General features: G+C 46.4%; 1 protein-coding gene and 1 pseudogene across 26 annotated transcripts in view; both read right to left on the bottom strand.

Annotated features, from left to right (window-relative positions):
- Magi1 (membrane associated guanylate kinase, WW and PDZ domain containing 1) overlaps positions 1-9,662 on the bottom strand; it is a 625,393-nt gene extending 615,731 nt beyond the window's left edge. For all 26 annotated transcript variants that reach the window (XM_075983419.1, XM_075983417.1, XM_075983421.1 and 23 more), the window contains exon 1: positions 9,212-9,662. In XM_075983419.1, coding sequence (XP_075839534.1) covers positions 9,212-9,524 — 313 coding nt within the window. In that variant the 5' untranslated portion in view covers positions 9,525-9,662. The remainder of the gene's footprint in view (positions 1-9,211) is intronic.
- Positions 9,663-15,290: 5,628 nt separating this feature from the next.
- Positions 15,291-15,492, bottom strand: LOC142855520 (H/ACA ribonucleoprotein complex subunit 3 pseudogene; annotated as a pseudogene).
- Positions 15,493-16,451: the final 959 nt, after the last annotated feature.

Raw genomic sequence — 16,451 nt, 5'->3', positions numbered from 1 at the left:
TCCGTGCCTCCTCACGCCCAGCTGCAACATTAGCCAGACTGAGTCTAAAATCGTAATTACAACACATCAATTAATTGCTATTTGTGGATTAGTCTACAATCAGATTGAGTCTAGTTAATACTGCATATAGCAATAATTTTTGAAGCATGGCTTATCATCAGTATATAAGCAAGCGCCTTTTTAATTGCACCATCATGCCACTGTCCATAAAGAGAGCTGCGAGCCTTGTTTCCCAACAAACTCAAAGATTAGTCTTACTGCAGAAAACATTAACGGTGCCTCTATTAAAAGCACACACAATCCACTCTGCTACACTAACAGTAGGCTTGATACCTTAGCAATGAGAATATAATTGTCTTACATAACTCGTTCTCCCAGCACTAGAGATAGTTACAGAAAAGGCACATAGGCCGAGCCAGCAGGAAGAACCTTTCACCAACCACAGAAGCGGTGAAAAGGCTCACAAACTTCCCTGATGTACTCAGCAAGGGGCTGTGGCCCTAAGCCCAGAATTGATCCCTCAGCAATGTGACTTTTGTAAACACCTGGTTGGCACCTCACCTCCACCTACTCGTGCTTCCTAGGACCACCTCCCAGATAAGCCATTCACATTGGACTAATCCCTGGGGAGGCTGAGAGAGGAGGACTGCCTTCAGTCTGAGGCAACTTTACTGGCCACATGGGCAAATTTGAGCAACAATGAAAGAATGTTCCAAGAAAATAAAACTTAAAAAAGCTAATCTCAGATGTGCTCCTAGAAATTCAATTTAAGACACACATAACGGAAGACAGACTGAGGTCAATGACTTGAGTAGTCAATGAGTTCCTCGGGTAGTTCTAGTGGAATAAAGTCTCATTTTATAGATCAACCACCTGGTGACCCTAAGTACTGCCACCACAAAAATCCAGCATTCAATTAGCCTTAAAACCAAGATTCTCCTTCTAAGATGGAAAATGCAAGTTAAGTACAACTTTATCTTTGACCCCAAGAAGATTCTAGCATATTCCATTCTCCTATGCTTGGCGGGAGACAAAGGACTAAATGTATTTCCTATAAAAACCTATAATCCCAAGTCTGATTGAAGTGGGCCAAACGTGCTGTCTTCAATAATATTTCTGAAGCCCATCTATTACTATAGTCAGCTCCAGTCAGAGAGGGATCATTAAGAGTCACACAAAACTTAATGCAGACCATCATGAATTATTCACATTTTCATAATCTGCAGAGACAACTGAGCTCGAGAGCTACGTTCTCATTCTAAATTTGACAGTAAACAACAAATATATGAACAAGTACTGCACAGCAAGCACCCTCGGTACCAGGGAAATAGCATCAGTGAGGAACCAAACAAACCCCTCTCTCTTGGAACTTATATTCTACAGACAACATACTTAAGCGATCTGCTTATTCCAGGGTCAAACAAACACAAAAGGGAGGACCACAAAATGACAAGTGTCATGGACTTCGTTTGAAATCATGTGTCGGAGGAAACTGTTATATGCCCAAATCCGCAAAGTCCCCCAAAAGCCAACAAGAAGACCAAGTCCCGTATGTAAAAGAAAAGAGCCTTTATTTTATGCAAGTTTGTAAACTCGGTCTCTCTGCATAACCAACATATTGGAATAAACGAGAGCCCCGAGCCCAGTTAGAGTTGGGTTTTATAGTAATAAAGGTGGGGGTGAGAGGTTTCTGAGGTTCAGGACATTTATCTAGGGGTGTCCTGGTGAGAGTGTGCTGGCAGGTGATCCTATCTACAGCAGTTGAAATGTTAGGCATTTCCTTTGGATGGTCTGTTCCTGGGTGGTGCTCAGGTAATCTTAGTTTATGGTCCTTCCTGCAGCCAGGTATTGCTTCAGGGTAAACTACTGAGACTCAGGCCTCCATTAAACTTGTGGATGGCTGAGTCCTACTCTGGCAGATGTTAATGGTTGGAAGTAAAGAACTTCCTTTGGGTAACATGTTCATATTTATCTTATCATGGCTGGCTCTACAGAAACCTCACTGAGAGGGTGACATCTAAGAAAGGCTTAAAGTTCATGAAGGAGCCAGTCTGACAGATGTGTAGGTGACGACCTGCATAGTGGGCAGAGATAGAGAAGCGATGTCAAGGGCCCAATCGCACAAGCCTTGGAAGTTTCTCTATGAACCTTACCTTTGCCTCTGAGGGGGGGACTACAGGAGTGAGCATCAGTCATGGACTGCTCTACTATTTAACTGCTGAACTAGGAAGGTAGATGATTACTATTTTAATCATAAGAAACATTATTTAAATACATTTTCTTTTTTTTTTGTTTTGTTTTGTTTTTTTCGAGACAGGATTTCTCAGTGGTTTTGGAGCCTGTCCTGGAACTAGCTCTTGTAGACCAGGCTGGTCTTGAACTCACAGAGATCCGCCTGCCTCTGCCTCCCGAGTGCTGGGATTAAAGGCGTACACCACCACTGCCCGGCTTTAAATACCTTTTCTAATTGCATTTCATGCCTACAGAAAAGTGAGACTCAGAACACAGCAGAGCTTTTCTAAGAGGCCCAGACTACAAAGCAGAAGTCAACAGACAGAGCCAACCTTGACATCCATGGGCTTCAGCTGGGGAAGCAATGAAAAGAAACCACAAGAAACAATACATGATGCAGACACCCATGGAGTGCAGCACAGCAAAGCTCCGGGGCCCATAAGAGACTTGGCAAGGTTATGGTGCATATATACGAACTAGACTACAGACAGGCAAAGATTCGCTAACCTACTTTTTAAGACATGAATGTCAGCCCTTAACAAATCTGACAGCCTTCATTCTTAGTGTATACAAAATTCAGCATATCCTGTTACACATATATACACACTCAAGGAAAGGACCACTAACATCATAGGGTGATGTTGTGCATTAAATAACCACTGTTTATAGAGCAACATCCTTCATGTAAACCCCTGTGGTAAGGAGATGTCAGAATGTTTTCTCTTATAAACCACTTAATTCCCCTTGGTGGATATCATCAATTCTGCTATCCGAGACGAGCGGGACACTGAATGCCGACAAATGCAGCGAGCAAACTGTATGCCACTGCCTCATAAGGTCAAGTTAATCTATTTTAAATGACACAGCCAACGCCAAAGGGTGGTCACAAGGAACAACACACAGCTTGGGCTGCCTGTCCTTGCACTGTTTCCTTCCTATAAAAGCCATGAAGTATTCCTCAAAATAAACTAAAAAATACGCCTCTGAGAAGGGTCTTTTGGCACCAACAACAAAAATAGACTGATTTTTGAAAGTTTAAGTTAAAAATATATATATATAAACACAGAGTATAATTTAAGAGTGAGAGAAAGGACTGAAGCTGTTTTTGTAGCAAAGAGTCTATTTGCTATTGGTGAAGATAAATAAATAGATACTCTTCACAGAGACAAAGCCTCAATAAAACAGAGGTAAAACATCACTCGCAGACACTGGCTCAAGAGCAGAGCCCAAATGACCTGAGCAGGGAATCTCTGCCTGCTGAGCATCTGAATTTTAAATCTAAAGACTGTTTAAACTTCAGTTACTAGAGTCAACAAGCAGAAATACTTGAATATAACTCATCAGGCTTTGACAAACGTTATTGCCCAGAATAAACTAACAGATACTGGGAGTCAGCTAACTGGAAGAACTGGGGATGGGAAAATGAATGCAGTAGGATTCTAAATAAGAAAGGATGGAAAGAGACAGAGAGAAAAAAGGCAGAGGCCACAGTTGGCCTAGCTGCACACTTATCTGAGACCATCATTGGGGCACACACCCTTTAATCCCAGCACTCACGAGGCTGAGGTAGGCAAACCTCTGTGAGTTCAAGGGCAGCCTGGTCTACACAGAGTTCCAGGTTAGCCAAGGCCACACAGTGAGACACTGTCTCAGGAAACAACTCTTGGCAAGAAGAAACCATGGAAAATGTCCTCTTAGGCAGAACACATTTCAGTGAGTACCTATTTAGTGAATGCCGGGCAGTGTTTTAGGCACTGGGACTGAGGTGAGTAGAGGTGGGCTTCTTGTTTTCACAGGAGAGAAGGACACTAAAAGAGCCAGGGCTTGTAAACTGGTGACAACACGGCAGGAAAAGGGGCGCATTGACTCGGGGTTACCAGCCATGCTTACACTGGTGTCTGACAACAGCTCAGACTGAACTAAAAAAGCCAACGCCATGTGCCTCTTCCCAGTTCCAGTTCTGCTACAAGCCAAGGTCTCCCCACTAGCACCAAGATCTAAGGAAGAAGGTCAGCAAGGCAGCTCAGCAGGGAAGGTGCTTGCTGCTAAGGCTGATGACCTAAGCTTGATCTCCAGAACTCACGCAGTGGAAGCAGCAAACTCCCTCCCTCGAGTGATCCTCTAGCTCCACAAGTGTACCATGGCACACTTGTGCATGCATTACACACACACACACACACACACACACACACACAGCGGACACCAGGAGGAGGACACGCGGAATGAACACGAGCCAATGAGCGACTCTTTGAAGATTCAGTAGCAATAAAAACCAAGGGGCATGAGAGATCCATGGCTGCCCTTGCGGCACCTATTTCAGTCAGGGGGGTTGTAACTTCCACGCACTCCAACACTCTAGCCTCTGCAGACGCCCACATTCACATGTATGTGCCCACACAAGGACGAACAGGCTTAACTAAACTTTAAAAAGGAGGGAAAAGCCAAGCACAGCTTTGCACACATGTAATCCCAGCACGCAGGAAGGTGAGGGCAGAAGACTTCTATACAGCCCGGGCTACATCATGAGTTTAACATCAACAGAGCAACATAGTGAGACACGGACTGAAAAAACATGGGAAGTCAGGTAATGTATGGTTCTGAGGGTGAAGAGATTCACTGCACACGCCTGGAACCCGGAGTTCAATTCCAGAGAAAACAAAGGTAAAGAGTGAACCAGACTACACAAAGATATCCTCTGCCAATACGTGGGATATGTAGGCTGTGGCATGCACATGTCCCCACATACACATCCCACAAGCGCAAACACAAAATACATAAACAAAATAAAATTTTAAAAGGCCAAGAGAAAAAGGAATATTAAAAAGGGGTTGACTGGAAACAATCTGAGAGAAAGGATGGAGATCCGGCATTGACAGGAAAGGAAAAAAACAAGAAAGGCACACAGTGCGTTTTGAAATGAAGGGAAAATGGTCACAGAATTATTTTAAGTGTGCTGCTCGTATATTCCGATTCACCAACACAAGCACATAACACCAAACCAAAACAAAGGAATAAGGCCTGCACCCAGAACAAGTTCAGCTCTAGGAGGCACAACCCCCTCAACCCTGTGGTGAGAAAGGTTTGTGCCAATGTTTGAATTTAAATTGTGTCTTATTTATTCTCTTACTTGCCTTAAGAAGAGAGTGGAAGGACAATTTCAGTTCCTGAGTAATTTGCAAAACCACAAATTCATCCACAAAAAATATGAAAAAGCGTGACCTATAATATACTCTTTGAGAAACTGCAATCAGACCATTTTAAACCTTGAGTCTGAGTCATTTGTGGCCCAGAGTTTCACGAGAGCGGTGGCTCTGAAGGGAGGCAGCAGATCCGAGGGGAGGCAGCGGACCCGAGGGGAGGCAGTGGATCCAAAGGGAGGCAGCGGACCCGAGGGGAGGCAGCGGACCCGAGGGGAGGCAGTGGATCCAAAGGGAGGCATACCCACTTACACCTGGCACTGAGAAATTTTTTTAAATCCACAGAGGGTGACTTTGCAATACCTGCCACACCTTGTTCTGGAACAGAAGGTCACCACCTGCCTCTCTTCCCCATTTCAGGCTATATCTTAGGCCAATAATTCAGAAAATTCCCTTGGGGAGCCCCATGCCCAAAGTTTCCGAGTCAGAAGCACCTTGGGAGGCAGAATTTCCATTCCTGATTGCTTAGATCTGCTGGTTGGGGAACTCCAATTTCAGAACCAGAATCCCAGGCTCTGGGATGGCACTGGGCTATGCTCTTCTCTACCTCTGCTATGACAGCAGGGCTCTTAGCAAAGCTACCCAAACTCTCTAAACCCACGTTTCCAAGATCTGAGTCAAGTTCAGAGGACTAATGAAGAGAATGACCACGAAGAGCTAGGATGACTGGCCTGACAAATTCGGTCTTCTGGTTTTATTCTGGTGCTAAGGTGTGAACCCAGGACTCACATGTACTAAACACACACTGGCCTTGCAAATTCCAATGTGAGAAATTAATAAAAAAAAAAAACTAGCTACCTCCTATAACATTTCTGTAATCACTTTCTTTCCCTAAAACACTAGAATGATTAAAATTCAACAGGACATGATTAAAGACTGGCAAAGATAGAAAATAACCAAAACATTCATAGTAGCTTGGTTTGGAACAGTCAAATGTGCACTAGAAACAAAAGCAAAATGCACACTAGCGAATACTATGCAGCAATAAAAAGGGAACCACAGAAGGAAGTACACAGCATAAGATCTCCAAAACCTCCTGGGTGAGAAAGACACCGCAGTATATAATCAGTAGTGAGCAATCTGAATACAAGCCTTATGTGAGAGGAACCAGCACTTTGCTGGGAGTCGATTAACTGGGAAGAAGTGTGAGGGGAATTTCCAGGTAATGGAAATAGTCTCTATCTTCATTCAAATGATGGGAACATGAGAGGGTACATGTGTCAATCACATGCCAAAAAAAATGTATATAGATGTCTGTATATATCAGTTTAAAAGTTTATTTGGGTTCTTTTTAAAGATCTAAATTCTGTTATAGGTGAATAATATTTATATTTACAATATTTTTAGGCATTTTATGACCAACAACTGCCCTCTACACTTAAAATGAAGAAACTCCGGCCTAGTGGGTCCATTTAGTCTGGTTCACAATCCACTCCTAGTCCATATGCTACCATTTGCTATAGACTATTTTGGTTCACAAGTCTCTCCAGAGAACTGCCATGCAACAGAAAGAGTACAATCTTCTCACACAAGACTGCGACATTTCCACACAGACAAGTAGTACCCAGAGTGACTGTGTCCCTGCAAGGAGCTAACTGGAAAGGGAAACCCCATAAAAATATCATTTCTTCCCATAGGCCACCATAATCTACCTGGTACAATAAGACACAGTAACAAAGAAAGTCAGACACAAATATATCCTATAATTTAAATCACTTTGGAAACATGAAAAGGAAGACTGTTTCCTAGGGCCTTCTTCACTGTAATATCAACATTGGATAAGTAAGTGTGCCCATGTAATTAGCACACGCAGCAGTATTCATAATGCAGTGGCTTCCGAGCCACTCCTAGCCCATTACAAGCACGTTCAGAAGCACAAACCCACTCTCCCTTGTGAACACTTCTGTTGGCAAAAGATAGTCCTAAGGGAAGGAGCTGACACTTGGAGGCACTACAGTAACTGTCAAATCCACAGGCATCTTTCCCCAGCTACAGTGAAGCAGACAGACAGACAGACAGACAAACAGAGAATCTTTGCTAAACAGTGGAAGAACTCAATTTCAGGCAGTTTTTTGCCCACAAGTCTTAGGACCACTAATCACCCCAGAATCCCTACAGGATGAGAACTCTTTCTGCTAAGTGGCCCTGAACTCAAATCTAATGGTGCTCCCAATAAATGTCTGACGTAGTATTTTCTCAACAGCTCTACCAAGTCATAATCACCAGGGTGACTGGCATTAAATTCGGAGCCGGGATAGGTAAACGACTGCTCAAATCCCACACTATGACAACAACGATAGCTCGCTTCTACCGAGCACTCGACGGTGAACCAACACTATTCTGCACACTTTCTGTTACGACTTTTATGAGAAACTCATAAGGACGTATTCATCAGGCAAGGCCAAATAGCAAGACCAGCCCCTGGCTCCCAACACGACTGATAGGCCCAGCTACTAGGCTACCCACACACATACTGCAGCCCCGCTCAGGTCATCTGGAAGAGGCCTGCTGCTGAGAGAAATGGCTCAGCCCAGCCTTTCCTTTGACACACTTCCTTCAGCTGCTGCCATCCTGACAGGAACATATGGCAACTTTTCAGCACATTCAACTCTGCCACCTCCTCTGGTGCCTTCATCTGGGAGAACCTGCGTCACTGCACTGGGGTGCAGGAGGGATCCCTTTAAGCACTGCAGTCATTCTCCGATGGCCAAACAGAGAATCAGCCCGCCGCTCAGAACAAACTGAGAGTGACTAGCATACCCCTGCCAGGAGGCATCTAAAGCATCTTGACGAAATCCATTTCAACCCTACAGACTTCTGGGGGAGGAATTTGCGTTCCCCTACCCCAAAACTCAATCCCTAAAAGTCATCCCCAAAAGTCCCTCCTCCTCCTTGCTTAACAGAAAAGGCTCATAAACTTTTAGTAGTCCTGTGACCTTGGGCAAATCACTTACTGAAGGTCAGTGCCGGCTTACTAATTATAATATAGGACTTACAAAACAAGTCGATCGTATAGCACTGCTGTGAATCAGAATGAGATAATGCAATTAAACCACTTTCCAGAGAGGCTCTCACACAAAGTACGCTAACAATGAATTGTAACTATCAACAATCATCTTCAATAAGGACGAGGGTGCAGGAGGAGGAGGAGGAGGAGGCGGCTGGGTAAACTTGGACTAGATTCGCGCCAAGAGCTAAACACCCCTTCCCCCACTGTAAATCTCCACAAGGAGGAGACACAGACGTCACCCCGCTGTGGGGTGAATGCAGCCTCTGCAGGCGGCCGGATTAGGAATCCCCAGGGGGTCATAACCGAGCCCACCTGAAGGGGTGGCAGGGTGAAAGCAATTTTGTGGTGCAAGAGGTCCAATCAGTCACAAACAGACCCTTTTCCACGACCAGTTTTGGGAACATAAGCAGTGCCAAGAGAAAACGCCATCAGCTCCGTGAGCTTAAGCATCTCATAAAGGACCGGGGGAAGCGTCCACCTTTGCCCTGCCTCAGTTTCCCAGATGCCTCAATGTGCAGACGAGGCTGCGCAGCACTAACTAGGCAGCTGCACTGAGAAGTTGGCCAAGCCGACCTGGGAAGCATCTCCGCGTTCCAGAGCAGCCCCAGCCCCTGTACGCCACGCAGGTGGGCGCGCAGCCCACAGTCTCACAACTTTGCGTGTCTCTGGCCGGGGCCTCAACTTTGGCTCTTGGCATTCAGTGCAAACGGCGCCCCCTCCGGCCGCCCCTCTTTTCTTGGGCGCCCCCCCACAAAGGCACGCCCCGTCTTACCTTGTCTGACGGCTCTGAAGGTGACGGCCTCCTTGCAACTGTCGATGACTCCCAGCACGTCATAGCGGGGCAAGCCGGACACCCGGACCCCCTGCACCTCCAACAGCAGTTCACCTTCGGCCAGCTTCGGGCCCTCGCCGCAGCCGGGGAGTCCCGCCACCTCGCCTGCTGCCACCGCCCCCACATACAAAAACTCCCCGTGCTCCGCGCCCCCCAGCACCGTCACTCCCAGCTCGCCCTGGGGTCCCCGCTTCACGATGCACTCGTGAACGCGGCCAGTCCAGTGGTTCTTCTTCTGGATCACTTTCGACATGATGAGTTTACAGTCCCTCCTCAAAAGGAAAAATAATAAAATAAAATAAAAACTGCTAAAACGAGAGACAGGTGCCCCCACAGCACGAGCCCCCGGCGCGGCGGGCTCACGGGACAAGCATCTCTCCGAGCGCGGGAGCGAGCCACTCGATCCTCGTCGCCCGACTCACTCGCGTTCTCAAGCCATCATAAAACAAACTTTCCGGGCTCCGCCGAGAGCCCTGCACGGGCGCCCGCGAGCTTTGTTTGCATTCCGGTGCCTCCGGGTCCGCGTTCCGGCGCCGATCGCGCTCCCGGGACCAGAGTCCACTCCGGCGCCGCCCGGGCCCGCTCTCCGCTCGGCGGCTTTCTCCACACGCGCCGCGCCTGCTCCGCGCCGGCCGGCCGCTCCTCAGCGCGAGGGAAGCCCTTTCCAAGCTAGTTGCCGGGAGCCCTGGAGACGCGGCGGCGCGGGGCGGGGGTGAGGGGACGCGAGGGAAGTGGCCGCGGCCCCTTTAAGCAGATACAAAGGCTCGGCTTGTTTTGTTACAGTTCATTCTACTCCGCTCGGCGGAGCGCGGCGGCCGGCTGGAGAGGAGACGCGCGCGCATGCGCTCGGTGGCCGCCCGCGGGCAGGCCCGCCCCACTCCTCCTCCTGGAAGGGAAAGATTCCAATGCGCCTCCCGCGGGGTCCTAAAACCGACCTCCATTGACGCCAATTTCCTCCTCTCCCCCCCCCCCCCCGTGTCGTCCGCCCAAACAGACCCGTTTGGGGAACACGTGTGCGTGCCCCACTCCAGCTGTCTAACTTTTGGAACACCGAGAATCCTGCTTTGGTGATTGCAAATCGTTTCAAACAGGTGGGGGCTGGGAGACGAACTCAGTGCCGGTCTCACTCTCGTGCCTGCAGTTCCCTTGTCGCCCTCGGCCGGTGCCTGGCCATGCCACCGCTCCCGCGGCTCCTCTGTCTCCCGCCACATTCCCGCGCCTGCTCCCCGCCCAGGGGTTCAAGTCCACACGCGGAACCTGGCTCTTGTCTCTGTGACCCTAACGACCCGAACCAGCAAGTCCCACACACCTTCTACGCGTCTCTGTCTGTGCCTATCAAACGCACCCACACGTGCGTTCCCACCCTTAAACTTCGGGACCAACTTTTTAGGACGAGGAGAAAACTGCGGGAGAGTGAGAAAAGCCAAAGGCTAGCGTGGCCTTCAACCCAAGAGATCTCACTAGCCTCTCATTGTCCTTCCAGCAAAGGGGCAGCGGCCAGCCCTCTTTGGCTTCTGGGGAAGCCGAGAAACCGAAAGACTGCTTTGGGGACTAAAGATCACCGCAGGGTGCGAGTCCTGCACACGCGTGAGCGGGGGCCACCTCGGAATTCGCCTCCCTGAGGAGGGATGCAGTGATCTGGGCACTGGCGAGGTTGGGACCACCTCCATCGCCAAGAGACTGGCGCAGTAGTGGCCCAAGCAGTTTCTTCTACCTTTTAGTGATTTCCAAAAAGTTCCTCTTTGGTCACAGAGTTGAGAATCTACTAGATCAAGGGAGTTGCATTGGAGCCACTAAGGAGGTGAAAATGCCTCTGTGGTGGGTTGAAAGAAGTCTGAAGTTCAGAGTCCTCAGGCATCACCGGAGTGACAGTCAGTAAAGGGACCTCTCAGAGCTTTCACAGCAAACCCCCCACAGTTGTTAGGAATAATACATGCGCACTGGAAACTTGCAAAGTAAATAATTGTATGGCGGCATATAAAACTTCAGTCTGAGAATTAGAGGTGGGGGATCGCAGTCCTTACGGCTTGGAGTTAGGGGGTGGAGATAATCCGCCTCTCTAGAACTTTCAAGACACACGCATATATTTAAGCTCTTAAAGCCTTGTTTCTAGAGTGCTTTTCTAAGCTAATGGAAATAAAAATCTGCTTTTTCACATCTATAATCCGGGCACTTGGGAGGCTGACGCATGGAGATCAAGAATTCAAGGCAAGCCTTAGCTATATATCAAATTCTAGGGTAGCCTGGACTCCACAAGACCCCGTCTTTAAAAAGGTAGGGGGAGGTGAAAAAGTCAATACTCCCCTGATTATCTGGAAAAATGAGAGGAATTTCATGTCCAGCCTCTAGGGGATTTTGTGTTTTGTTTTTTGTTGTTTGTTTTTCAGTGGTGATGGTGTTTGGGGGCTCGGTTGGGCTTGTTTTGGGTGTTGTTTTTGGTGTTTTGTTGCTATTGTTTTTAACTCTTAAAGCACTGACAATGTCAAATGAACAGTCCCTCAAACCTAACTCCCTAGCCCTAGCAGAGATCTAGCCATCAGAACCTCTAAGATGTTCTAACTGACCTTTTGTGGCTGTGGTAAAATGCTAATCCAAATCAACGTGGTTGAAAAGGGTCTACTTAAAGTTAAGACTTACAACCCATCATCAAGAGAAGCCAGGCAGAAACCTAAGCATAGACCATGAAGGAACGCTGCCTGCTGGCTTGTTTCCCCGGAATTGCTTGACTGCCGTTCTTCCACAACCCAGGCCCACCTGCCCAAGGATGTCATAGGAGCGTGGCATGGACACTCCTATATCAGTTAGCAATGAAGAAAATCCTCCACAGACATGCTCTTTGTCAGCCTGACTCACAAACACATTGCTGTTAAACCATCATCTTTCCTTTCTTTGTCCCTAAGACTTCATGCTAATATTAATATCACAATCTAAAATGCACTTTAACTTTAAAAGTCCCATGTTTTTAAATTTTTTTTAATGTTTTAAAAGTTCAAGGGCTCCTACCAAAGTTAAAAAGATTTAACTGCAAAGTTAAATCTGTCTTGAAAAATCAAATCATTACAAACTCTTTTTTACTATTTTGTGTTGGGCCATGTTTGTAACTATCTTTTGCCTGGAATAAGATGGACTGAACACCTATTTTCTCTGATTTCAAGACTAGGTCTAACTCATTCTGCAGCCAACGACAGCTTCAAACTCACGCTTTCTTTCCTCTACCTCTAGAGGACTATGATCACAAAAGGATGCACCAAGCCTGGATTTTTAAGGATTCCCTTAATTGGTGTTACAATGCAATACTAAAGGCCACCGATTTAGCATACCATACAAACATACATCTTTAATTTTTTTCTTAATTTTGTTTTATGTGTATGGGCATTTTGGGTTTTTTTTGTTTTTTGTTTTGTTTTTTTTTAAATATTTATTTATTTATTATGTATACAATATTCTGTCTGTGTGTATGCCTGCAGGCCAGAAGAGGGCACCAGACCTCAGTACAGATGGTTGTGAGCCACCATGTGGTTGCTGGGAATTGAACTCAGGACCTTTGGAAGAGCAGGCAATGCTCTTAACCTCTGAGCCATCTCTCCAGCCCTGTATGGGCATTTTGTATGTTTGTGTATATGTGTGTACTGAATGTATGTTTGTGTACCACTTTAATGCCTGGTGCCCATGGAGGCCAGAAGAGGGCATCAGATGCCCTGGAACTGAAGGTACAGACAGTATGAGTTGCCCTATGGGTACTGGGAACCAAACCTTGGCCCTTTGGGGGAGCAGGCAAGACACTTAATTGCAGAGACATCTCTCCAGTTCAGACAGACAGCTGGGTTTTTCAGTGCTGGATTTCAAACACCCAGCATTGTGTATGCTAGACACCTCCAATCCACACCTAAGGCTGTAAGTGTGGAATGACCCGAGAGAAGGCACACCTGGGAGCTCTGAGGGCAGTATGGAAGAAATACGGTGCAGTCAGGGTTGGAAATTTCCAGGTACTGAGTTTCACATTTGCCTACTGACTCTTCTCACCCACTCTGTTTCACATGGTCTCATTCCCGTGCCCACAGTGGAAGCAACTTCAGAGCAGAAATTACATCTCTGATATCCAACCTTAGAATTCTTCCCAAATATCATGGTTCACGGCAAATGTCCTGGTGCCTTAGTTAGGGTGGCTAATGCTATGATAAGACATCATTATCATGAACAGTGTGAGGAGGGAAGGTTTATTTCAACTTACGAACTCTCAAGTCACACTCCAATGCTGAGGAAAATCAGAGCAAGAACTCAAAGAGGGCAGGAGCTGATGTAGAATCCATGCAGGATTGCTGCTTGCTGGCTTGCTCCTCATGACTTGCTCAGCCTGCTTTCTTATGGCACCCAAGACCACCAGCCCAGGGGTGGCACTGCCCACAGTGAACTTGGCCCTCCCACATCAATCATCAGTCAAGGAAATGTACCGCAGGCTTGCCTACAGGCCATCTGGTGAGAGCCTTTCTTCACTGAGGTTCCCTCTTCCAAAATGACTCTAGATTGTATCAGGTTGCTCTGAAACTAGCCAGCACAATTGACCCTTTCTCAGCTTGACACAGAAACACATCGCTGTTAAACTAAAACTATTCCCCCTCACTCATCCACAAGATCTCAAAATTAATATCACGATATAAAACAGTCCAACTTTTAAAAGTCCCAGTCTTTACAAATTAAAACGCTTTAAAAGTTGAGTCTCTTTCAAACACTCAAAGACTCTTTCAAAATTCAAATTCTCTAAAATATTTATAGCCTCTTTAAAATATCCAAAGTCTCTTCAATGTCTCTCAACTCTGGGCTCCTGTAAAATTAAAATGAGCTAAAACTTCCTTACTTCAAGAATGAAGAACCAGGGCACCATTACAATCTGAACAAAGCAAAAATCTCCAACAGCACAAATGACTCGGTGTTTGATTTCTGGGATCCACTCAACAATCCTCTGCCCTCCAAAGGGCTTAGGACAGCCATTGTACTCTAGTTCTCCTGTTCACCACATACAGCTTGTCTCCTAGGCTCAAGCTGAGTTCACTCCATACCCATAGCTGGCCTTGGTGGTTGTTCCTGGTATTAGCATCTGCAGAAACTCTAGGGACACTATTATCAGCTGGGCTGCACCTTCACCAGTAACTTCTCCTGGGATCTCTTCACAGACTGATCCTACTGCATGATGCCAACTTGCAATCTCTCTCCATGACCCTTCAATCCTCAGGTTTTCACTGCTACTGAGGCTGCACCTTCACCGATGGCCTGGCCTGGCCCCTTAGGTGCCAAGCCTCAGCTGCTCTCCATGACTACTTTATACCTTCAAAACCAGTAAAACCTGGGAGACTCTTTAACAATACCAAGTTCAACTGTCAGCATGAGGCACAGCCTCAGCTACCTGGACAGCAGCTTCTATGTGCTGACACTGAGGAAATATTTCCTAGGAGATTTTGATGGTAGCAGCAAAGCCAAGGTTTCCCTTTGGTGGTTCTGATCTCCTCCAACTCTTCAGTTCCAGATGGCTAGAACCACAGATTCTTAATTCAAGATCGCGCATAAAAAGCCTTGATAAAGCCTTTAATTCCCTATGAAACTTCACAAGCTAAGCTTTCGTTGTCTGTACTGCTCTCAGTGTTCTTCCAAGCTCCCATAGAACTGAGCTCTGAACTCTCAATGGCTTTCCGGGGCCAAAGTTTAAATGGTACCATAATCATTCCAAATCAGGTCTGTCACAGTAATGTTCCTATGACCTGGTATGAATTTCTGTCTTAGGTTTTTTTATTTTTTTATTTTTTGAACTTTCAAGTCATTCTATCTTTAATAACCTGCCATTAATTCAAAGCATGAAAAACAAAGTTAAGAGTGTTCCTTTTACAGGAGATACCCATTACGGATAGACTCAATCCCGTGCATGGTGAGTTAGGATTCCAAACAGTACAGGAAGGCGTCACTGCTCACGGATCGAGGCATTTGGTTACTGATAATTGGCCTGGGGGTGGGTAGCAGATGTAATTAAGAAACTCTCAGAGAACAGAACACGGTTGCTGGGTCATGAGCACCTTGAAGCATTTCTTGATGGTGATTCGGTGTCTTGAGTATTTGTCGTCAGGGGAGAACCGAGCAGGATGGGCAGAGCAAGTCTGTTGTCCCATAGGGTCAAATTTCTTCAACATATAGACGCAATCTCCCTGTTTGTTGAGGTAATACTGGAGAAACATGACTGCTCTTCAGCAGGAAGACACAGACCTGTCTGCAGTCAGTCGCCTTTGCCAGGGCTTTTTATTGTTATGATAATAGAACATGATCAAAAGCAACGTGAGGAAGAAATGGTTTATTTCGGCTTATGACTCTCAGGTCACACTCCTAGGCTAAGGAAAGTCAGGACAAAAAACTCAAACAGGACAGGAACTTCTGATCAGCAGCCATGCAGGAATGCTACTTACTGGCTCCTTATGACTTGCTCAGCCTGCTTTCTTATGGCATCCAAGACCACCAGCCCAGGGGTGGCACTGCCCACAGTGAACTTGGCCCTCCCACATCAATCATCAATCAAGGAAATGTACCACAGACTTGTCTACAGGCCATCTGGTGAAAGCATTTTCTCACGGAGGTCCCCTCTTCCAAAATGACTCTAGCTTCTGAAAGGTTGACATCAAACTAGCAGCACAAGTAGGGAGCTTTGTTGACTGGATATATGAATGAATGGCCAAAGCATGGCTTTATGATACATGCTAAGGACGTTAGACTTGAAGGCTAAAGCCAAGGTTATTTAAAGATTTTGTTGTTGTTTGTTTTGTTTTGTTTTTTGAGACTGGGTTTCTCTGTATAGCCATGGCTGTCGTGGAACTCTCTCTGTAGACCAGGCTGGCCTAAAACAGATCCGCCCGCCACTACCTCCTGAGTGCTGTGATTAAAGGCGTGGACTTACAGCTGCCACATTTTAAAGTATATTTTCCTTAAACAAATGTAAAGAAAGGGCTCTAACGTCTTAATGTTTCTTACTTGTGCCAGCAATTTGTCAATGTATTCTGCTGCAAAGAACGATGCCACAAACCCAGACTTTGAAGCTTACTGTGTATGCCAGGATATGTATGTGTGTTGTTATATTTAATTATTACAGCAGTCAAGTGAGGTGGAAATAACCAGAAATGGCCTCAGTTTGATCATCAAGCAAGTG

Source organism: Microtus pennsylvanicus, chromosome 8 (assembly GCF_037038515.1).
Source record: "Microtus pennsylvanicus isolate mMicPen1 chromosome 8, mMicPen1.hap1, whole genome shotgun sequence".
NCBI lineage: Eukaryota > Metazoa > Chordata > Mammalia > Rodentia > Cricetidae > Microtus > Microtus pennsylvanicus.
The sequence above is the reverse complement of the archived record's forward strand: the minus strand, read 5'-3'. Positions and strand labels throughout refer to the sequence as shown.